General features: G+C 53.6%; 1 protein-coding gene across 1 annotated transcript; it reads right to left on the bottom strand.

The window, feature by feature from the left end:
- Window positions 1-74: 74 nt before the first annotated feature.
- On the bottom strand, window positions 75-22,692 carry PIP4K2B (phosphatidylinositol-5-phosphate 4-kinase type 2 beta). The gene is made up of 10 exons (XM_084222035.1): window positions 22,512-22,692; window positions 13,400-13,497; window positions 12,052-12,148; window positions 9,496-9,648; window positions 8,030-8,176; window positions 7,520-7,558; window positions 6,198-6,311; window positions 5,180-5,438; window positions 4,631-4,734; window positions 75-3,806 (listed from the first exon to the last, which is right to left on the bottom strand). The coding sequence occupies exons 1-10, from the start codon at window positions 22,689-22,691 to the stop codon at window positions 3,726-3,728; spliced, it is 1,272 nt and encodes a 423-aa protein (XP_084078161.1). The 5' UTR covers window position 22,692; the 3' UTR covers window positions 75-3,725.
- Window positions 22,693-23,202: the final 510 nt, after the last annotated feature.

Genomic DNA, 23,202 nt, shown 5'->3' with positions numbered 1-23,202 from the left:
AGAAATAAGACTCAAAGTGGTTCAGATTTCCTTGCTGATTGTGCTGATCCAGATTCCAAGCTGGGACTGGGGGAGTGTGGCCTCCCCCTGCTGCCCCACAGGGTGAACTCCGTCCCCAGTGGGGTGAATTCTGTCCCCATAGGATAAATTCCATCCCAGCAGGATGAATTCTGTCCCCAGTGGGGTGAATTCCATCCCCATGGGGTGAACTCCATCCCAGCAGGATGAACTCCGTCCCCATGGGGTGAATTCCGTCCCCATGGGGTGAATTCCATCCCCATGGGGTGAACTCCATCCCCATGGGGTGAATTCCGTCCCCATGGGGTGAATTCCCAATTAATTCCATGATTGTGGCTCAGGATGGAGCCCAGGCCAGGCAGGGGTGGGGAGGCTCCCACAGCCCCCAGGGCTGCTCCCCAAATCCCAGCCCTGGGGAGCCCCCGGGAGCCCCAGGCCCCCCCAGCAGCTCTGCAGCGCATTTATTGCACTCCTGGAGGAGAGCTGGCTCTGCCTCCCCTCTCCCACTCTGATTTCGGGGCTGTGCCAACAGGGAAGGGGGGAATTCCCAGCTCAAAGCAGATTTTGGGATTTTTAAATCCCTCAGGAATTCGCATCCTGCAGCTCCTCCTACCTCAGGCACTGCAGAGGGGGAGATGCTGCTCACTGATTATTTGGCGCTCCACTGGACCAAATTTTGCTTTTTTTTTGGCCAAAAGAAAAAATTAATCCTGAATTCTGCTGCAAATCCTGTCAGTTAAATGTGTTCTGCAAGGTTCATGCTAAGGACAGGGATATCTACATTCAGCAAAAACTAGAATTAAATCCACACAAAAACCAGACAACAAACTAGCACAAGCAGTTGCAAAAACAGAATTGAAAGGGCTGGGTTTTTCTTTTTTTTCTTTTTTTTTTTTTTTAAATACTTGAGTTAAAAAAGTGACCTAAAACAAGATTCAAAAGGAAAAGAAAAACCCAACAAAACAAAACAAAGCAAAACAAAAATAAAAGAAAACAATCAGAAAGAAAAAGTCCCTTTTAAAAACAAATCAAAATATTTGCAGCTTCACTTCTTGTTCTGGTAATAAAAAATACTGTCTAGAAACAAAAATTAGCATTTTTAAGGTAATGCTACTTCTCCAAATGTAAACAATATACAAAAATGCTTCTGTTAAACAAAGTTACATACCTGGGTAATACATCATTAGGTGAGAAAATTGCATTTAATCACTTTAATACACAATATGGCAACTGGACAGAAGGGACCCCACAGTTTCACCTGGAACTGCCAAATTTAATCCCAGCAGGAGTCTGGAATAAGAAAATATTCCCTGCTCCCAATTTCTGTCAGAACTCTGTAAGGATTTCTGCAGGAATTCCCTGGTTTTTGACTGGATTACTTATTCATTATTCTGCAATTCAATAATGGAGATATTTTGCCATTTTCATGGCCCTTTCTCTGGGTTTGCTCTGTGGTGCTCACCCACCTCCTGCTCTCTTCCTCCCCTCTTTTTCTCCTCTTTATTTATTTATGTTTTGGTTGGTTTTTTTTTTAATAGATAATTTCAAGATAAAACAACTTCCAAGCTACTTTCCCCAAAAGGAGACGGGCAAACTTACCAGGTCAAAGTTGCAGATTCAACGCAGATTTTTTTTTGTTTTTTTTTAAACTGTCAGGAATAAAAAGTGATTGGTGTTTAATTCCTAATTAGCAGTAAACTTAAGTGCTTAAACTTAAGAGAGAAGCAACCAATATAATGCCCACAAAACAAAGCTGATGATGCCCTCTAAGTCCTCCCTTTTTCTTCTTTTCTAAAGTATTTTTTAGCTGCATTTGGGTCGTGGCTTTTCCAGCTCCACACTTTAAGACCCCTCCAGCCTCCCACACCAAAGTGGCAGCAGAAATTTGCGCCACGCCAAAGGGAACTACAAAAAAAAGTCCTCAAATCCCATCAGGACCCCTAATTTTTCATTTTTCCAAAATTCTATTTACAGTGCACCCTCAGGGGCTTCAATTTCAGCCCCTCCCAAGGTGAGACCTGTGGGGGGATTCACGTCAGGGAAATGGGGAGAGGGTGAAGAGGAAATAAAACAAAAAAAAATCCCCCAAACCCCACATTCAGAATCCAGCCAGAGGCAGGGTTAATTTAGGGGAAACACCAGGGTGTGATGAGCACCAGTTATGTCTCAAAAAGGACCAAAATTCCACACAGCAAGAACTGTCACAGCACAGGACAGACACTCCCAACAGCTTATTCCCCAAACAAAGGCATGTGTGAAAAACAGTTCCAAGGCAGATTAAGCAACATGTTTCAACTGCAAAGAGGTTTGTTCAAAACTCTAAATCCTGCTTAAAAAGAGAAAGGAAATTAAAATTTAAAAAAACAAACAACAAATCCCAAAATAAAGAACCAAAAGTTCTGTTGTGCAGCAGAGCTAACGAAACCCACAGCGAGGCTGCTGAGCTTGGCTGTGAAAGGGTTAAAGGAGACAAAACAGGACGATTTCAGTCACTCCAATCAGTCCCAAAATCCTTCAGGGGGGGCTGGACAAGAAATCTGGCGTGAGAGTTCAACCATTTCCACTCCTGGAGGGTCGCTCAGGGGGTTTGGAGCAGGATGAGCCCAGCTCCCAGCACTCCCCCCTGGCAGCCAGGCCAATTCCTTCTGTGCAAGTCACATTTTTTAAAAGTAAAACACAAAAAACCAACCCAGCAACCTCTGTCAGGACACAGATTCAAGTACCTGTTGCAGGTGAGGTGGGGAAGGAAGACTGATAAATTAATTAGCTAATTAACACTGGCAGGATTGTGACGGTGACCTCAGAGCCCTTCCTGGCTGAGGAAACGGCCCAAAATCTTAGCCTGGATCTACAGGTACAAAAATGCCTTTTTAAAATTTTTTTTTTCTTCTTTTAAGGAAATCTTCAGAGCTGGCCAATTAAAATCACCCCAGGTCCGAGCACACAATGAGCTGAGGTTGGTCAATGCCTCTCAGTTCTCTGCTTGTTTTTAGCTTTTAGGAGTTACACCTTTTTATTTTTTCAGACATCATCTTTGGTAGATGTTCATTTCCCTCATCTTTCTTGTAAATCAAGTGCAGTTACAAAAAAGTGGTTTGTTTTTTTTTCCTTTTTCTTTTTGTTACTTAAATTAACCAAAAAAATATAAAGTGTTCCAGTCTGAATTTACCTAAAGTTCAGCAACTCCTCCTTTTTATCAGAGTTATATTTTCCATCCTTGAAATGGTGAGCTATTTTCCTTCCAATTCCTACTGAGAGGGAAATAAAGGGTTGTTTTTTTTTTTTTCTTTTTCTGGCCAAGCCAGTCCAATAAAACAACAACAACAACAACACAAAAAACAAGGAGTGGTTTGTGAGTCAGGCACTGCTGAACGTGACCCCTTGGGGACAGTGCCACACGTGTCCCAGCCCCTCAGCAGAGAGGAGAAAACGTCACTGGGCAGAAAGCGCCGTGCTGGAACAATGCACTTGGCTCGTTTGGAAAAGCCCTCAAATCTGAGATCTGGGCACTTCTGGAAGGCCAGGCCCAGAGGCGCGGCGAGGATGAGGAGGGGTTTGTCACACGGTGCCACACGTGCCCCACACGGTGCCACAGGTGTGTGCCGCAGGTGTGTGCCGCAGGTGTGCCCGGCACTGCCGCAGCGTCCGCGCTGTCCCAGGCTGCAGGAGGAGCCCGGGCCGCCCGCAGCCCTGCAGCAGGGTGTGACCTATGTCAGGATGCTGGAGATGAACTCGTTGAAGCGCTTGGAGTACTGCTCGGGGTTCACCGTGGAGATCTCGGCCCCGGCCTGCGGAGACAGCGCGGGCGGTCACGGAGGGGTCAGCGCGGGCAGGACGGCCAAAAAAAGGGCAGGGAGAGGGCAGGAAAGGCTCAGGGAGGGCAGAGGGCTCAGGGGCACAGCTTCTCTGCTGCGGAGGAGCCGTGGCTAAGGGAAAGCCCAGCAGGTCAGGAGAGACCCCCAAGGAAGATGAGTTTAGCTCCAGCTGCATGTCCAGCCAGGGCACTGGGTCTGCCCTGCGTGGCTCACAGGTTTAGGAGCACGAGAGCTCCCAGAGCAGCGTCAGCGAGGGTGAGGATGGATTTCAGGAAAAGGTTTAGCACCTGCAGGGAGTCTGAGCGCTGGAACAGCTCCCCAGGGAATGGTCAGGCCCCAGGGCTGCCAGGGTGGGATTTGGGGTCTGTGATGGGTCCCCTCCACCACAGCACATCCCAGGAATCCACACAAACTCTCCAGGGTGCTGGCTGGGCTGGACTCCACCTTAAAGGTAATTCTAACCTCAGCAATGCCCTGATTCCATGTCCTGCTAGGCTGGGCTTTCCCAAGCCCTGCTGGGAGTTCGGGGGGCTGCCAGGACACAGAGGTGACCCAGGGGTGTCACCCTTCATCCAGTCCATCCCACCAGCACCTCCCAAATTAGGATGAAAATATAAATTATCCCAAGCAAGCAGAGGCAAAACCTAATCCTGAGGCAACATGGAGGGAAGTGCTGAGCACAGGGGCTGGAGAATTCCCACCCTGGCAGGAAAATCAGTGTCAGAGAACACCTTACCCCCAGGAGATGCTGCAGAGCAGAAGCCCCAGACCCAACAGCCCCCCTGGGCAAGGCTCACCCCGTGTTTCACTGTCTTGGCAGCATGTGCAGCTTTCTTCTTGGTGTCGTAGGGTGTGAGGATGTCGATGATAGCCATGAAATAAACCTCCTTCCTGGGGGCACCTGGGGGCACGGCAGGGACTCAGTCCCCTGGGCACAGCCAATTGCACCCCCACCTCCAAAAAAACCCCTGGGCACCCTCAGCTTCATGCCCCTCCTCCAAAGACACCTCCTTCCAGCCAACACCAGGGACTGCCCAGCAAAGCAGGGACAGCCCTCCTGTCTCCTGGACTCCACATTAAAGGCCTTTCCCAACCTCAGCAATGCCTTGATTCCATGTCCTGCTAGGCTGGGCTTTTCCCAAGCCCTACTGGGAAGCTCAGGGTGGCTGCCAAGACACAGGAATGGCCTCAGGGGTGTCACCCTGGCTGCCAGGACTGACCCACCTTACTGAGCCTGGGACACCTCCCCTTTCCCTGCCCTCCATCCTTTCCTTTCTCCACTGCTCCCTCACACCCTCCCTGCCCTCCACAGCTCCCCCCAGACCCTCCCAGCCCTCCCCACTCACTCTCGTGGCTCTTCATGGCGTACACATCCACGGAGGGGTCGAACTCCCCGGGCCCGAAGAACCGGGGGTAGTTGAGGAGGTTGCCAGGGCTGTCGGGGGGGGTCCCGTAGGAGGAGATGGGGTTCCCCCCCAGCCCGTCGTTCTCGCACTCCTCGTCCTCTGCCCGCTCCTCCACCTCCATCTCCTCCTGCTCAGCCCGGTCCACATCGTGGATGCCCACCAGCAGGCTGTAATCCATGATCTTCAGCTGGGCTAGAAACTGGGAGAGGGGCAGCAGTGAGCCCGGGCACCCACACAGGGTGGGGCAGGGGCAGCCCTACCCTGCAGGGCCTCCTAAGGGCTGGATTGAGAGCTAAAGCCTCCTGAGACTCCAGAGAAGCTGCACAGGCCCTGCCCTCAGGACAAGGCTGGTGCAGTAGGAGTTGCTCTGCAGCACGGGAGCCAGCAGTGAGGACGCATGTGGCAGCAGTTCTCTGGCCACAGAGAGCAACAACCTTCCCAGGTCTTTCTGGGGAAAGGCTGTGAGAAGATTAGAGAAAAGAATGGTAAATAATTCTTATCTTCACTTGTTCCACCTGCTGTTGTGTATTGCTGGCCGGGGGTCTATGCACAAAGCATGAAAGGGGTGGGACTGTGGGGAAGGTGTCTCAAGCTGTTGTATTTTGCAGCATCAGCCTCATTCCATTGTTATGACAATGGGAAGATGCCAGCAGCTCACATTTTTGGTAGTAGACAAAGAACTCAATGTAACAACTTACTTTAAAAGCTTTTTTGACCAATCACACAAAGCAAAAGCATATTGGCAGTATTCCATCCAACCACTATAAGCACACGTACCTCCGGTTAAAACAATGCTTGCTTATTTCAAATACAATGTAAGCCTTAAGATACAATGCACAGAGCTCCAGTATTCAGCTTAGAACTTCCTAACATCTCACTAGGTAGACTTTTCTGTAGCTTAGAGAGTGAGGGGATGCAGTGAGGGGAAACAGAGCAGAGCTGTCCCCCAGGAAATTACCTCCACGTCCCGCTTCAGCTTCTCAAGGAAGTTCTTTTTACTCTCTTCTCCAACATGCAGCTTCTGACCCTCATTCAAGAAGTCGTTGTCCTTGAATGTTGGGAGATCCTTGGCCTGCAACAAAAAGCCTGAGGTGAAACTCCCCAGCCCGCTGCCAGGGGAGGGCTGGCATGCAGAGCTGGCAGCAGCAGGGTGTGGGTGCAACAGCCCCTGCTCAGTTGGGGCTTTTGGGGTGCCCAAAGTCCACTGAGGATGGAAAGGGCATCAGGCAGAGCACAGGAAGTGTCAGGGAATCTGTGGGCTCAGCTGGACCGACAGGGAAGCTCCAGGGAGACGAGGAGCAAGTCAGCTTTAAAAGCTGCTCAGCTGGGCCAGGGATGCTCCAAGCAGCTCCCAGAATTGAAATGAAATTAATGAAATAAATTAATTTTCTTGGGTTTTGACTGCAGGGGGAAAGGGGTGAAGGCTTTGGGGAGGGAAAAAAAAATAAAAAACCAAAAAAAACCCCACCAAACCAAACCAAACCTTCTCTTCCTAAAGATTTGAGGAAAAAATTCACCCCATGTTTTTTTGAGGGATCTGCCTGCAGCAGGCCTGAGGATTCTGGGCAGGTGGGAGAACCTGGAGCCCCTTTGTGCCTCAGGGTTTCAATTCTTTAGTGACACAGCAGCGTGGGGTGGCTCTGTTAGCTCACATGAACCAGCCAGCTGCATGGGCCAGGGAGTTATCAGGGCATTCAGGGCAAATGGGAGTTCCCTGGCTGCTGGCTGGGATCTTATAGGGCAGGCTGGAGCAGACTCCAACCTGAAAATACCATGTGCAGAACATGGACCAGCACAGGGCACTGCTGGGATTTCCACAGGGATTTCAAGGCAGCAGCACAGAAGTCCTGCAGGGGAAGGAGGCTCAGCCCTAAATTCCCCCACTCAAGCCAGGTTTAGGAATGTGCCAAGGATCTGGTCTATAAATCTTCTGGGGGAAGCTCTACCCCTGACCTGCCTGGGGCTGGTATCCCGGGTGCTGTGGGAAAACCCTTCCTTAAGGGACAGCACTGCCCTCAGGTGGGGTTTGGTTCTGCTGGGACTGTCCCCCACTTCTGGCAGTGCCACCACAGCACAGCAGGGCAGGCAGAGCCAGCTCCCTCCCTGCCTGAAAGGGGGCACAGAGGCAGGGTGAACTCAGGGCCTGTGGAACGTCCCCTGCTCAAACTCCCCTGAAAAAGGGAATGGAAAGGAAAAGGAGATGGAAAAGGGAACTCAGTTGGATCTGTCTGCTTCCAAGCACCAGGAGAAAGGAAAGGCTGGCCAGGGATGGCTTCATACCTTCTCTTTATCACTTGCTTCCCTGGATACTGTTGAGCCCTAATAAGGAAAAAAAAAAAAAAAAGAAAATATCATTACTGCACTTTGGGTCACATTCCCAATTAATTAACTGACACAATTTCATTTCTCCATGTAGGAAAACAATCAAAGCATTTTTAAAATCAGCGCTCAGCCCCCTTTTGGTGATCTCCTGGGATGGGGGAATGGACCAACATTGAACCTCTATGCACAGCCTCCCAAAACCTGATCCCCTGAGCAGACCCCAAAGCCCAGGACCCTGCCAAGGGGGGGTTCCAGGCCCAAGCCCCAGAGTTCTGATGCCTCAGGTTTTAGTTGTTATATTTTTCAGACTCTGTTATGCTTTAGTGTGTGCGTCTGGGCTCCATATTATGGGATGGTACGCTCTCTGCACAGAGCAGGGAGACAAAGCAGCTCCTTCTCCCGTCTGTAACTGCCCTCTGCTCCGGGTCAGGCTGGACAAGGCCTCATCCCAGCCCCCCGGGGCCTCACCTTCAGGTCGTACTTCCTGTGCACAGTCAGCCTGTGGCTGAAGACGTTCCTGGTGACCACCATGTAGGTCTCCACGCCGTCCACGGTGAGTCGGTACATGCCCAGGAACTGGGGCAGCAGTGTGTTCCCGTGGCACTCCACGATGAACTGTGGGACAGCAGGGAGGGACACAGCTGTGTCACACACAGCCCAGCTCTGACAGGACACACTCGCTGAGGTGCTGCAGCCAAGGCACCCAGGGGAAAGGAAAGGAGGATTGGAGCCGCTCCTGGGGTCTCCAGGAAAGGAGCGAGGATGGGGAGAGTCCCATTCCCTGAGCAAGCTGGCCCAGGGAGCGCCATCCTGCCCATGGCAGGGAGCTGGGACATCGCCAGGGCTCTTCTCAGTCCTGGGATTCTGTGACTGTGTGGAGCTGGGAGATCTCCAGGGTTCCTCCCCATTCTGGGGAACTGTGACTGGGATCCTGGGATTCTGTGGATCCTGGGATTCTGTGACTCTGTGCGGAGCTGGAAGATCTCCAGGGTTCCTCCCAGTCCTGGGTTTCTGTGCCCCTGTGTGTTTCCAGCCTGCTGTGACAGCCCAGGTGTGCACTGGTGTAGCCATGATATTTTATGAAAAATCCTTTCCTTACGATTTTTTCTCCCGAGAAGCTGAGAGGCCTCAGGAACAAAATGTAAACATGATTGTCTGCTGCTGTGGGATGCAACAAGTGGATCTGTGACTGGTCTCATGTGGTTGTTTCTAATTAATGGCCAATACCAGTCCAGCTGTCCGGACTGTCTGGTCAGTCCAAACCTTTGTTATTCATTCCTTTTCTATTCTTAGCTAAGCCTTTCTTCTGTTCTTTTAGCATAGTTTTTTAATGTTTTCAATAATATATATATCATAAAATAATAAACCAAGCTTTCTGAACATGGAGTCAACTTTCTCGTCTCTTCCCTCATCCTGGGACCCCCGTGATCACTGTCACACACTGGCACTGCCCAGCTTCACTTCTCGTGGTTACCTCACTGTGCCTGAACTCAGGGCCTGTTAAACACCCCCTGCTCAGAACCACAGCAGAGCAGATGGGCTGGAACCAGCACCTGGACCAGGACATTTCCAGCTGTCCCACTGCGACCCCACTTCCCAGCTCCCCTCCAGTCCCCCCCAGGAAGGTCTGAGGCAACAAATGAGGAGCCTGTTTGCAGCTCTGATCTACCAGGGATCTATAATTTATTGATACAAGGGCCAGGATGAGCTGGGAAGGGGCTCAGCACCACAAACAGCTGCTGGGTCGTCTCTCAGATTTTTGTCCCTCAGATTTTTGACCCTCAAGATTTCAAACCCTCAAGATTTTTGTCCCTCAGACCCTAAGGACCTTTTTTCCCACAAAACTTCAGTGTAAGCTGCTCCAGCTGCGAATCCAAGCTCCAGACCCCCGGCAGATCCCCAGGTGTGCACGTGGGGCTCCAGACTCACCGTACCTGGTGGTACTTCTTGAGGATGTTGTGCATCTCTGCCACGTCCTCGCTGGACACGGCCTTGATGACGAACCTCCTGTCGTAGGTGGTGAGGAAGCGCGCGCCGCAGCGGCCCTGGCTGTCGCTGTTCACCGGGGCGCTGCGTGTCACCGAGTTCTGGGGGACAGACACGGCGTGGGGACGGGGCCAGGAGCTGTCACCTCCCTCAGCAGCAGGGTCAGCCCCACAAGAACCCCTGAGCACCTCTGGGAAGCAGGGTTAGCCCCACAGGGCCAGCTCGAGCACCCACTCTGGCTGTGAACCCCGCGTTTGGGGCTGCTGAGGGTAAAACCCAATTGTTCAAAAGTCTGGACATGTTTTTAGGGGTTCCAGCTGGCCCCGTGATTTGCTGGCAGGTTTTACTCCAACACCTGGGGTGTGGTTTTGGAAGGTGTTTTTTACTGAAGGGTTTTTAGAGGTGTAGGATACACAGACCAAGAGCTCTCAGCATTTCCTCTCAGGGATTTAAGAACAGTCAGGGATTTAAGAACACTCAGGATATTCATAAGGCTTAAGGAAAACCAAAACAAACTGAAATTCCCCTCAAAAAGCAGCTTAGTCTGGCCAAAATCTCAGTGTTTGGGGATTCTTCACAGGTCATCCTGCACCAAAAGCCACCCTCAGGCTCTGCTATTCTTACTCCTGGATGTACAAGATGAGTATAAATAGCTTGGTTGTTCTTCTGACAACCAGCAGCATCTGCCTTTAGATCCCTGTCTCCACCCTTAGCAACCAGACAGCGCAGCAGGGCTGGAAAATCCCAAGAAAACTGCAGAGCAGGGATCAATTCCCTGAGCCACAACACCAGCTCCTTGTTCTGCTGCCTCTCGCCAGGTAGCAGGGCCTGCTGCGAGCTCCTCCCTCTGCCCCAGTCCCTGCTGCTCACACCTCAAGCTGTCACCTGTCCCCTCCACCTGCCCACAAGTCATTTTGTCAACCAACAACCTCTCACCAGCATTTCCTTTGCACAGATGGGGAGGGCTATGAAACACAGCAGCGCCAACAGTGATCCTGAAGTTTTCCAGCATTTTTGGGCTGGACATTGTGTTTCAGGCTGGATTATTTGGGTTTTTTAGGTGACGGTGGCACTGCTGTCTCCCCCTCACTCAGCTCTGGCAGCAGAGGGAGCCTGCAGCAGAGCCTGCTCGGAGAGAGAGATTTACCATGTCATGCTGCAAGTGTGCCCAGAGGTTTCCTTTTAGAATGAAGCATTTAAAGCTTTTAAAACTTTAATGAAGCAGGGGAAAAACTCTGCTGCTGCCAACGGCTTTAGAGAGCATCAGGAAAATAAAAGCAAACAGAAAAATCCCCTTTGCTGCTTGCTGACATTTGCAAAGGGGTCTGTGCCAGGCAGTTTAATCAGTCCTCACCTCAAAACCACAGAGCTTTTCTTCTGGAGCTGGGAAGCAGAAATCATGACAACAGACAGCATTACCAAACTCACAGCCCTCGGCTCCCTTCCTGTCACTCCCACCTCTCCCAGAGTTGGGGTGTTAAATTCAGCCTTCTGGCTCCGTTCCCACTCAAGCCAGCACACTTTACCCACCTGAATTTAGCTCAATTAACATTTTCTGTTTCAGCTGAACAAAAAACACTTTTAAAAAAGCCAAAGCAGCCTGGAGATGGAGGAAGCAATCCCTCAGAACAAGAGGGGGAGTGTAAATGATGAACTCCAGAGTGTGTGGATCATACCTGGGGAGAGTGTCCTCACAAAGGGCTGTGGCATGGGCATGGGGGGAGGCAGTGTGGGACCAGCCCTGCTCCAGCTGTTCTCCCCGCCAGGCAGGGAGCACGTGGAGGGAGCAGAGAGGCTGCAGCACTCCCCCACATGCCTCTGCAGTCAGAGTGTTCCAGGGGATGCCCCTGGCACCCTGCCCGCTCTGTCACCACGTGCTGGGGACACTCTAGTTCCCTGACACCCAGCTTGCCCGGGGCCACGTGGCGCTGGCCCTCCTCCATGTGATCTCCCAGCAGCTGCCTCTGCTCCCCTCCTTGTGCCTAGGGCTCAGAGATGGATGAGGAAAGGTGGCTCTGCTGCAGCAGCCAGAGCTGTGAAATCTCCCTGTCCCCACAGTTGAGCCCAGCAGTGTTAACAGCAGACTCCTCTCCAGGAAAATCAGCCCCTCTGGCATTAGGGGATGGATCCCAAAGCAGGAGCCACCTTGATACACCCAATTCAACAACACACACTTGGCTGAAAGCAGCAGATTCACCTGCATCTCTACAAACACCACAGACACATTTTCCTCGCAGATACTCCAGGCTGGATCATCACTGTCCTCCCGCTTCTGCCTGTCCACAGCCACCTGTGCCCCCCCCATTTCATGCCTTGGGAGCAAGGGATCACCTTCTCCTCCTACTGCCCTGTGCTTGGCCCAGCAAGATCCGCTGCACTGCTGTGGTTCTCGTGGAACCACCCAAACCCCACTTAGAAACCCAGAAAAGCTGCTGGCAGCAGCGTCTGCAGCATGGTTTCTCTGCCAGGATGGCTGCTCTGTCCTAGAAGGGAAGAGAGGGTACCTGGTAGTCCTGGTCATCGATCCCAAATCTCTCCCGGAGGTTCCGGAACACCAGGGGACAATACTCCTTGAATTTGAAGCGGCTGGGCAGGTTCTCCCTAGGGCAGGGCAGAGATGTCAGCAGTGCCGCCCGATGCCACACTGGCTCCCACTCCCCGTCAGGACATCCCAGCCCTGCTGTGCCCTCGGCAGGACAGCTCCTTGCTTTGGATGCCCACAAAACCCATCTCTCCCAGGGAACTCTACAGGATCCTGGCTAACGGGGATGGGATGGGGTGGGATGGGATGGGAGCGTGCAGCCTGTGTGGCTGCCAGGGCAACCTTGCCACAGGCCACTCTGAGGGAGCCATCCTGCCTGTGCCCTCCTCGGTGGCTTTGTCACACTGGCACATGGCTGTCCCGGCACACAGCTGTCCCCCCACATGCTGTCACCACTGTCACTGCACACACTGTCACAGCTGTCCCCACACACGCTGTCACACAGCTGTCCCCACACACGCTGTCCCTGCACACCAGGCAGAGCTGCAGGAGCAGAGGGGCTGGGTTCTGGGTTCAGCTCCCATCACAGCACCAGAAGGGTCAAGGCCCCACAGACCAGCTCAGCCACAGCGCCCAGGAGAGGGGGGATCAGCTCCAGCCTGGCTCTGCTGTCCCCAGGCACAGGACAGGAGACAATGACAGCATTCGCTGTCACTAAGGGAGCTGCATCTGCTCCTCCCACAGCCCTGAACCCGCCCAGGGAGAGAAGCAGAGTTTGGTCCTGCTTGGACACAGTCGGAGAATTTGGCAGCTCCTTCTCAATGAGAAACCCTTGCAGTGACACGTGGGGAGCTCAGATCTTCTCTGGAGGAGAAGGGGGAGAGCAGATCCCACACGTTGGACATGCCAGGAGAGACAAACTTCCCAATCACCTCCCACTCTGCAAAGCTGATCCCTGTGAAGCTTGGGGAAAACAAAGGATTAATCAGCGAAGACTGCAGCCCTGCAGAGCCCGGGTGGAGAACACAGCTCTGAGCACCAGCCACAACCACGATTTCAAGACAGCTTCCAAAAATGGATTTTTTGGGAAAAGGAGACAGGGGCAACTCCAGGGAGACTCCATGAGCACAGCGCAGCTGCAGATCTGCCTCCTGTGAACAGTTTAATGCCTCAAAGGATGAAAACCAAACACCATAGATTATCTCAGGGACAGACTGACCACACCATGGCCTGTCCAGGGGTCTGGGCAGGGCATAGGGCATGGATGCTCCTGTCAGTACAGCTGGGAACAACCCAGAAGTCTTCCCCAGGCCAGTTTGCCTCACAGCACAGAGCTCTGACCACAGAGAGGTTGGGAAGCTCCTACTTACTTGTTGAATAGATGATTGTCCACCTTAATCTTACTGTAGGCTTTAAAGTCATCGGGCATTAACATGACGGGGACGGGAACATTGCTGAGCTCATTGATCTGCAAGAGAGAGGAAAGGGAGACTCAAACCCCGCTCCCACTGCCCTGGGGACCTGCAGGGATGCCCAACACCCCCGGGGACGGGCTTGGGGCACCATTACCCATCACACAGAAGCAGCTGGGAACACTGTGGCGACGGGGCACAGCAGCACCTCGTTCCACAATGCGGTGAATCCTCCTGTGACAACCTTTCCCCTTCCACCAACCATCCAAGACACAGCTGAGAACCCAGACAAACCCACAGGCCAAGAACCAGCAGATTTTATGTTTTAACTTAACCACCTCGCTGAGAAAATGTTCTAAAGTTAATAATTCCTGCTACAAACCAGGATGACCAAAGCCTTTGCTGCAGCCCAGCACAGCTCCCTGTGGATGCTGTTTCCATGCTGGCTGTCTCCTGTTGCTCCCATCCCACCTTCTCTGGAGGGATGAGTCACTCACTAGATTGTTTTTGCTCTTTAGTCATGTGTGGCAGCCACAGGAACACGGGGAAGCAGAAGAATGAATGTTCAGCTACTATTGTACAGGCGGGCTCGTGCTGCAGCACCCAGCAGTGCCAGCATTAATAATAATAATAACATCATAATAATTGTTATGAACAAGAAAAAGGTTATCCATTTTCTTAGATTGCAAAGTTTACAACTAAAACCAGAACTGCCAAGTGGGAGCCCTATTGAAAGTTTATAATTCCAAGTTGCTGTAACGTTCTGTTAACAATGTACTTTTTGCTGCCTGTTTTCAGTGACTGCGGGGCCGCCCAGGAGTGGCGAGGGCCGACCCCCCACCTTCGGCGCGGTCCCGCCCGGGCCGGGGATGATGTGAGAACGGCCCCTCCCCAGCGCGGGTCCCGGCGGGGCCGGGGGAGCCCCCGCGGGTGGTGTCAGCGGGGACCGGCCCGTCCCGGGAGCATCCCGGGAGCGGCGGGCTGTCCCCCCATGGGGCACGGGTACCAAGGGGGAGGGGGCACTCCAGGGGTGACAAGGGGGAGAAGAGACAGCTGCAGGGCGTAGCCCGCTGTTTCCCGAGTGCTGGCAGCCCCGACAGATTGACATGCTAATACGGTGGTTAACGTCGTATTGTGTCAAGATCACCTTGCCTAGGCGAAGTAAACGACTGTTTCTCAATAGGAATGCTGGAAGCCTCGGTCGCCCCTCACCCTAGCTGAAGAAGACCACAGCGCGAGTGAGGACCCCGGGACTGGCCGGCAGAAAGGAACGGGTATACCCTAGCACTCTCGTGAGGACGGGACCCCCAGCTCTGCCCCTCAGGGGACAAAGCTGCTGCACATTCCTCCTCCTCTGAGTCACCCTGGAAACAGCGACAGGAGCTGCAGACCTGCCGAATGCCCCTATCCTGAGCTGATCACTTTTAATAAAGGCATCAAAAGGAGAACTGTCTCCTGCCCATTTATTACAATAATAATAAAGATCCACCTCTGGACTGTGTCTGGCTGCCCTGCTCCAGTGACTGACAAGGCTGTGCCAGAATCAAGAGGTTTCTGAGATGCCTTTTCTGAGGGCAGCCCTGGTGCCATCCCCTCAGAGGGACTCCCCACAGCCCCATCTCACTGAACTCCTGTCAACAGCCTGGATTCAGGAAACAATTCAATTCCAGCTCTGTTCCCATGACTGCTGTGCCAAGCAGGTAGTGCAGGAGAGGGAGGCAGGCAACACTGGCACCAGCAGGGCTTGGCTCCGAGTCAGCTCTGGGGGCTGTTCCCAGCACCAAAACCTCCGGCAGGTCAAGTGACTCCCAGCACACTGGGAAAGCTGCTGGAAAACTTCCCTGCTGGCTGGGAGCAGGGGCCAGCCTCAGGAAAGGGATCCAGCTCTGGGATTCCCCGTTCCCTGTGTGCGGCAGGACACACAGCACTGCCCAAAGTGCTGCCACATCCCTGCTGGGCTCCCCAGGGTTCAGCCCCGGGGATGTGCTGTGAGCCAATTCCATGCAGCCCATGTTTATCCCACCCTTTCTCCACTGTTACCACGAAAATCCAGACCAGATTTAACACACGTCAGACTGGGAAGAAAGACACATCCCAGTGCCAGGAGGGAAGGTGGCTATTTTCAGAGCCAGCCATCCCACACAACAGACAGAAGCGGGAAGCGAAGCAGCCGTGGCTCCTGGAGGGAGCAGAGCTGGAGCTCTGCAAAGCCCTGCTCTGCAAGACCCAGGTGATGCCTTAAATTTTAGCTTTTATATTTTTCAGATCCTGTACTGGACTAGGGCATAACTCCGAACTCCATTCAGAGTGTTTGTAAGCTCTCATCACAGCTTGATCAGACAAAACAATCCTTCCAGGCCTGAGAACCAAAGCCACCATCACAGCCTAAAGCCCAAAAAGTATGAACAAAAGTTAATGGGAGAGGGGGAGAGCAAACTGGGGGACTGTGACTTCACTACCTGAAGCTGTAATTGGACAATTAACCCCTGATATCCCAAAAACCTTATTACTGTCATCCATCTCAGCTGTAGCCTCTGCACTGCCCAAGGTGTATCTGTTAAAGCCTTTAATAAATATCTACTTTATTCTCCAACTCTGTCTAGCCTCTGTTCCAGGTATCCAGCCCAAGGCACCACAGCACTGCCACAAACCTTGTGGGATGTATGGAAAACGCTGCACAGATGAATGAATGAATAAATAATGGCACACATCCCCCACCGGCAGCATCCCCGAGCAGGGAGAGGCCGATGCCCCCCCAGGTTTCAGCTCAATCCTGCACGGAGCCAACCCTTGAGGCAGAGGGGAGGGAAAAGGGAACAGACTCCAGGTGAGGAAGGGATCTCCCAGCTCGAAGCCACTGCAGGGAGCTGCATCAGAGTCCCACGCAGAGAATTCCCCTCGGGGCGAGGAGAAAACAACTCATTCTGTACCAAGACAGAGGCGCTGCCTCCAGCCACTAATTATTGCTGTCTGCCAGGAGGGGAAGCCTGACAGCTCCTGCCACACGCCTGCTCCCATCCCAGCCTGCTCCCAGCCCTCTTCCCGCCGGGGAAGGCACAAACAAGCCATTATCAGCTCCTTGCCGAGCGGAGGAAGGGTGCTGACGGCTGAGAGGGAACAGCGATTCGGAGGCTGCCTCCACACTGGCAGCAATTCAGACACAAACGTTCTGAGGCCTCGCTGGGTGCCCTCGTTTCTGCCATGGCACAAACCTCAAAGCGAGTGTGGGACCTGTTGCAAGGCTCCTGAGTGGCAGAAATGGTGCATCAGGATAGCTCTGGATCGTTTCAGAGGTGCCACCACTCCTCACAAGATAAAAGAGCCCAAAAAATCCTCCCTGTGGAAGCCTTTCCCCCCTTCCAGCAGAGCTGGCTGGATGCTGTGGGATCCAGCTTTGGAGGAGACAGGGAAAAGGAAGGGGGTTGTGATGTGGATGAAGGGTTGGACTGGTCATTTTTAGACCCAGCACTGCCCACCTGCCCTCCCCTAAGGCAGCTCTGGGCCAGTGGTCACTGGGCCTCTGCTCCTGGCACCAGTCTGGAAGAAAACATGGATTTGTTTAGTTTAGTTTTGTTGCTATGTCAGGTTTTTTAAATTTAAAATTGTTGTTGTTTCAGCACCGTGTGCTCCCACACACCTCAGGAAGGGATATCCCAACCCCTCCCTTCTTACAGCACAAGCCTCAGCATCAGCCCCCTTCCTAAGGATTACCCAGCCAAATCCTGAAACACCAGGAGTCCTTCCCAAAGGAAAGCCTAGCCAGCAGCACCTATCACCTCTCCAGAGGGATCCTCTCCTCAGGCTCATCCCGGGGGAATCTGAGCAGCCTCCTGGAGGGAGCAACGTGACAAACGCCTGGCACGTGTTTGCTCTCTCGCCTTCTCCCTGAGGAGAGGCGTGGAGCAGAGAATTAAATATAGTAAAGTGTGTGTGAGCGTGTGTCCCGGGGTATTTATGCTCCAGGAGGCAAGGTCACAGCAAGGTACATGGCAGGGAGGTGCTCAGCTCCTGGGGAGCATATTCCCAGGGATCTGTGCCGAAAAAGAGGAGGAACTCCGCCTGGAGCAAGATCTCTGGGGATGTGGGTACCAGGGAGATGCTGGGTGTGGTTCTGGAGGAGGCCGGGACAGAGGGCAGAGGTGCAGCAGCACCACAAACACACGTGGGCCCTGACGGGCTGTTTTGGGCATCACAGCCACTGCAAGGCACAGGAGCAGCAGGCTGCCACATCAGAGGTCCTCAAAGTGGGGACAGAACGGCTCAGGGATTTGTAGCCACACCCAGAGTGATGCTGGGTTCCCTTAAGGCTTCCAGATTTTTAGCCCTAATCCGCCCTCGAATCCACTTCACTTTGTGGCCCAGATCTTCCCCCGAATCCCCTGGGAAATTGGCCCGGTTTTGCCCACTCCCGTCCTGCCCAGAGTTCTCCATCTCCCCAGCACAGATCCCGAGAAGGACCAGCCCAGGCCGAGAGCACCATCCAAAAGTGCTTTTTGTCCGCGCCAGCTGGTTTGGCAGAGGTGGGGCTGGGCTCCTGCCCCTCCCAGGTCAGCCACAGCCACAGCGGGGGTGGCACCGCCCGAGCCCCACAGAGGGCTCGGACACACCCTGGGGGCTCCCAGCAATCCGGACGGAGACACAATCCAGACAAACCCAGAGAGACCCTGCCCGTTTTTTCCTGGTTTTGCCATATCCTAAGAAAAAAGGAGCAATTCCCTATGTCCAGAGCCACCCCACAAGGATAGAGAGATCAAAGCTGCTCAATCCCAGAGTTGCAGAGGGAAAAGCAGCTGGATGACAGTAAGGATCAGGGATCAAAAGCAGGAGGTGAGGGAGGGAAAACCTCTTCCACTGGCCAGACCATTCATCCTCAGCACAACCCAGCTTTGTAGGGCTGCAAAAACACCTCCTCCCTCTCTCTCTGCCAAGCTTTTACTTCCTGGTCACTGGAATTCTCCAGCAGCACCACTCAGGACTCTGGGTTGAAGATTTCGCCACCAAAGCTAATTCCTTTCCCAATAAAAGCCACATCAATATTCTGTGTCATTCAGGGACAGCTGTTGGGATGAACGGGCCAGGCATAATTTTGTTTCAAAACCTGACTGTAGCCTCAAAGTGGTAATTAGCATTAGTAAATTGATGGGAAAATGCGATTTGTTTACTAACAAGATGCAGCTGATGGAGCGTACAAGCCCACTCAGGGATTCTCTGCGACAGGAATTTGCTCAGGAAAATAAAGATACTTTGTTTCCCTCAAAGCTCTCCAATCAGGCATCTCAGTGAGTATTAGTTAAACTTTATTATGCACTGGGGAAGGAGGTGAAAGACACATGGGAAAATCACTTTAGCATGGAGACAAACCCACAGCTGTGGCAAAACTTCACTGCTGCTTAGCACAGAGCAGCAACTGGGTGATGGTTTGAGGGAAAAACCCTGTTTTCCATGAATTAGAGCATGATTAATCAGGATCCATGCTAACACCCCCCCGTGCAAAGCAAGGGAAGAGTGAATCTTGCAGTCAATAATTCCTCTGGGGACACCAGGATGCTTTAAGATGGAAAAAAAAAAAGCATCCCCTGGCGAGAGCAAACCCATCTATCCCTGAAAAAAAGTACTTGGAAAGCTGCTGGAAAGGATTCCTGGCTGCATGACAGGGATCAGGCAGTGCCACCCTCCTGCCCCCAGTCCTGTCAGCCTTAGGGTTACTGGGAAGCATCCATGCTCCCAGTCCTCCCAGTTCTCTCACAAGTGGGCAGAGCTGATGCTTCAAAAAAAGCTGAGAAATGGGAAAATTCAACAAGCAACCCATGGTCATAGCAGTCAGCAGAAATGAGCAGGGAAATGAGCCCTGCTCTCCTCGCTGAAGCACCCAGGAAAACCCTCCTTTGTCCCCCAAAAAGGAAAAGGGCTCCTGCAATGGGGCTGTGAACAGGAAAAGAGCCCCTGGATGAGCAGTTGGCAGCCAGGCCCTCAGTCATTCCGGGGGCTGGCACAGCCCTGGCCATATGCTGCTCTCTCCAGAGGTCAATTAGAGCCGGGCTGGGAAGGGGCAGACCCAGGCTGTTCCCACCGTGCCAGGAGCAATTCCTGGGATCTGAGGGTTTGATATGTGGCAGATGCTGCTCTGGCAGCACGGAAGGCAAGGCCGCAAAGCAGGGAGCGCCGTGCTCCATTCCCAGCACTGCTGTTTCCCTGGAATACTAACGAGCTCTGCTCCTGCTGGCAGTGCTCCTGAGGGCCCGGGAGATGGCTGCTGCTCCAGCCAGGAACTGGAGCCTCTGGAGCTGCCTCGGGCAAGATGCATGCAGCCAACAGATCTCCCCATTCCCACAAGAACGGGATGTTTGTGCCTTCCCCCTGCTTTCCTCCAGTGGCCAGAGCCACTGGAATCTTTTCCAGCTGAGGAACGGGCAGCAGCATCATAGCCCTACAGAGAGAGATCCTCAATCCCCTCCCTGGGATCCCAGCGCCTTCCATCAGCAGCACCTTACAACCGTTTCCATGGTTCCCAGAGCATCACACAACACTCTGTTCATCTCTCTGGCTGGGAGGTAGCTGCTCCCTTCCAGAACCGTCCCAACTTTCCCATCCCATGCATGTGGATCCATCCAGGGCATGGAAAACACACCTGGAGCACCAGACCTGGAGCACCACACACAAAACCAACCCCCAGAAGCTGCAGCTCCTCTCCCAGTGCCATGACAACGGCAGGAGAAGCTTCCTCAGGAACCATCCCCACGTCTGCTGGATTCAAGGTCTGACAGAAAGCTCAGAAATCGAGGCTGAGCCATGGTGGCTCCACTTTCAGACAACTTCTCCCCTCCCCTCTGTGGTTTTCTGGTCCAAAATTTAAATTGTTTGGGTCATACCACCCCCGTTTGGCCCCGCTCACAGCAGCCCCACCCCAATCCCAATCCCACCCCTGGCTGGGACCACCAGGACCTGTTTATTGAAACGCTCCAAACTGGTGTTCCAGAAGGCAGCTCCTGCTCTTGGGGTGCTCCTGATGCTCTCCAGAGCCAGCCCTGCCTGCGCTCAGCAGCCTCTTTAAGGCTGTTCCAGACAGGGAGAAGGGCCCACGGGGATTTCTGCAGCACTGTGCACAAAATGGTTGTTTGTTTGATTTCTCCGTGAAAAAGTTCACCCCAGATCCAAACAATTCTGACAGGATCCTCCTGGCACAGCCCCAGGCTTGTACTGAGAGCTGTTTTCCCTTCCTCCCACTGCAAGGATCCCAGGGCAGAACTCCATGGACACAGCCCAGAGCCTCTTCACTCACCCCTCCTTGTCCAAAGCAGCCAAATATTAAACAAATATTTGTAAATATTAAACAAATATTAAAGTATTTCCAACAAAGCTTAAAGGTATTCCCGAAACGATTTCTAAACCCCTCAGCTGGAGGCACCTAATTCCAATTCCCACCTAAGCAAGGCACTGGGATCATCTCCCAGCCATAGCTGCCACCAAACCTTCATCCCAATGCGGCAGAGAGGTGGAGGGATTTACTGGGAAATCCCAAACACCTTTCCAAAGGTCAGGAGGTCACAGTTGAACTTTTCTCACCCCCTTTCCCAGCTCCTCAGCTCCTTCCTGGCAGCAATTTCTTCCTAACACGCATCCGATATAATCTCATTACCAGCTTAGTGTCAGCTCGCCTTCCTCTCTTTGCCCAAATATCTCACAGCCAAGTGCTCCCAAAGTTACTCTATGCTCATCCAGGGCCTCAAATTCCTGCCAGACTCCTACTGCCCAGACAGCTACAACAAAGAAAAACCCAACCCCCCCCCAAAAAAAAGGCCAATTGCCAGCAAGTAAATCATCACTATGAGGCCATGAATGAAACTCGGAAAAATCCAACAATTTCCATTTCTTCAGGGCTGCTAATGGCACCACTGATCAAAGGCTGATTAAAGTCATTATCCTGCTTCCTGGGCAAGGCTGGGAGCACTTGGAACATCCTTTGCCTCAAAGCCAGCACGGTGCTGAACCACATTTGGAAGCTTTTGCTCCAGCCAGACAGGCCAGGAATGCAAGGAGAATTTTTTTTTTTTTAAATTCTTGATGTGTTATTTGTTTTGGGAAAAAAATGAGGCTGAATCCTTTCACTCTCTAGGAAACATTCACTAATCCACTGGAGAAATAGGTGTGTCTAAGCCCTAAAAGTGGATTAATTGAGGAAGGGATGAGGCTTCTGGCTTCTTTGGCCAAGAACAGCACCCAGTAGCCACATCCAAGGATCAATCCTTGTGCCTGCCATCATAAACCCGGGAGAAGTTTCCAGAGAGAACACAGGGATGGTCTTAGGAATTCCCAAAGGAGGTGGATCAGAGCAGAGCCATCACAGACATTCCCAAGGGAATGTCACAGACATTCCTCTCACAACCTGGCCCCAGAGGAAGTGAGGCCAAAAGGGCATGCATGGCCTGAGTAGTCTTGCAATCAGAGGGGACAAACCCGGGCCAAACCCCTCATTTTTGGGGGATGGAGATGGGAGACACACCGACCAAGTGAGGCACAGCAGTGTCCCCTCTGGGCTGTGACACAGGGGAATCCCTCACTGGGACAGCCATAGGGACACTCCTGGTGGACACTCGGGGGTTGGCACAGGGGACAGGGCTGTGGGTGCCAAATTCGTGTCCCTCCCAGTGCCAGAGGGGAGATTGTGGCACAGCAACATCACTCAAAAAGGCATCAGTCCCGGGAAAAGGGGTGAGGAAAAGGTGTCAGGGGTGGGACACAGGGACGTGCCTGGCAGGGACACCCCGACCTGGGGGTCCCCAAGCCGCCTGGGGACACAGAGCCAGCAGAAAGGGACCACAGAGCCCAGGGAGGGCCGGATCAGGGCTGGGATGGACAGGGAAGGAGGCTGGGATACAGCGGGGATGAGAGAAAAAAGCTGCTCTGGAGGGGAGGGAAAAGGGACAGCCTGAGGGGGAGCGGGGAAGGGTCGGACTGAGGGGGTCGGGCATTGCTGAGGGAGATGAGGGGGCTGAGGGAGCGAGACCCCGCTCCCGGCTCGGAGGGGCGGGGGTTTGGGGTGGGCTGGGGGGGCCGCGCCGCCCGCTCTCACCGTGTGGTTCGCCCCCCACATAAGGACGCTGAGCAGCGGCTCCGAGGCCCGGAACAGCTTCACCTTCTGGCACACGAAGTGTTTCTTCTTGGTCTTGGTCTTGCTGGCGCTCAGGGCCGAGCCCACGACGGCCACGGCTCCCGCCGCCGTCCCCGCGGCCCCCGCGCAGTTCGCGGCCATGGCGGACCCGACCGACCCCCTCCCCGCGCCCCCCTACCAGCGCCTCCGCATGGTTTCGCCCGGCCCGGCTCGCCCCCCCTCCCGCAGTGGTACCGCCCGGCCCGGCAGCCCCGGCCCGTTAAGCTTTCCCCTCGCCGGCTCTGCCCCCGCCCCCCCCGCCGCTGCCGCGGTGGTTCGGTCCCTGCCCCCCCCTCCCGCCCCCGCGGTGGTTCGCTCCGCCGCGGCCGGCCGAGCCCGCTCCGGCCCCGCGCCGAGGAGGCGCCAAGATGGCGGCGGGCTGAGGGGGTGGGGAGCGGGAGGTGCCATGTCCCGCCCGAGCCGGGGGAGCGGCGGGCGCTGGCGGCGGGAGAGCCGCGGCTTGGGCTGCGGCAGGAGCGAGGAGAGCCGCGGCACATATTGGACTGTGAGAGGGAACAACGGAGAGGCATAACGGACGGAGAAGGAGGGGAAAACACCCCATTCACTCCTCCTCCTCCTCCCCGAGATGGTCTCGCCCAGTCGGCGTGACGCG

Source organism: Fringilla coelebs, assembly GCF_963513975.1.
Source record: "Fringilla coelebs genome assembly, chromosome: 27".
Lineage (NCBI taxonomy): Eukaryota > Metazoa > Chordata > Aves > Passeriformes > Fringillidae > Fringilla > Fringilla coelebs.
Note: the sequence above shows the minus strand (reverse complement) of the source record. Positions and strands in the feature narration are given on the sequence as shown.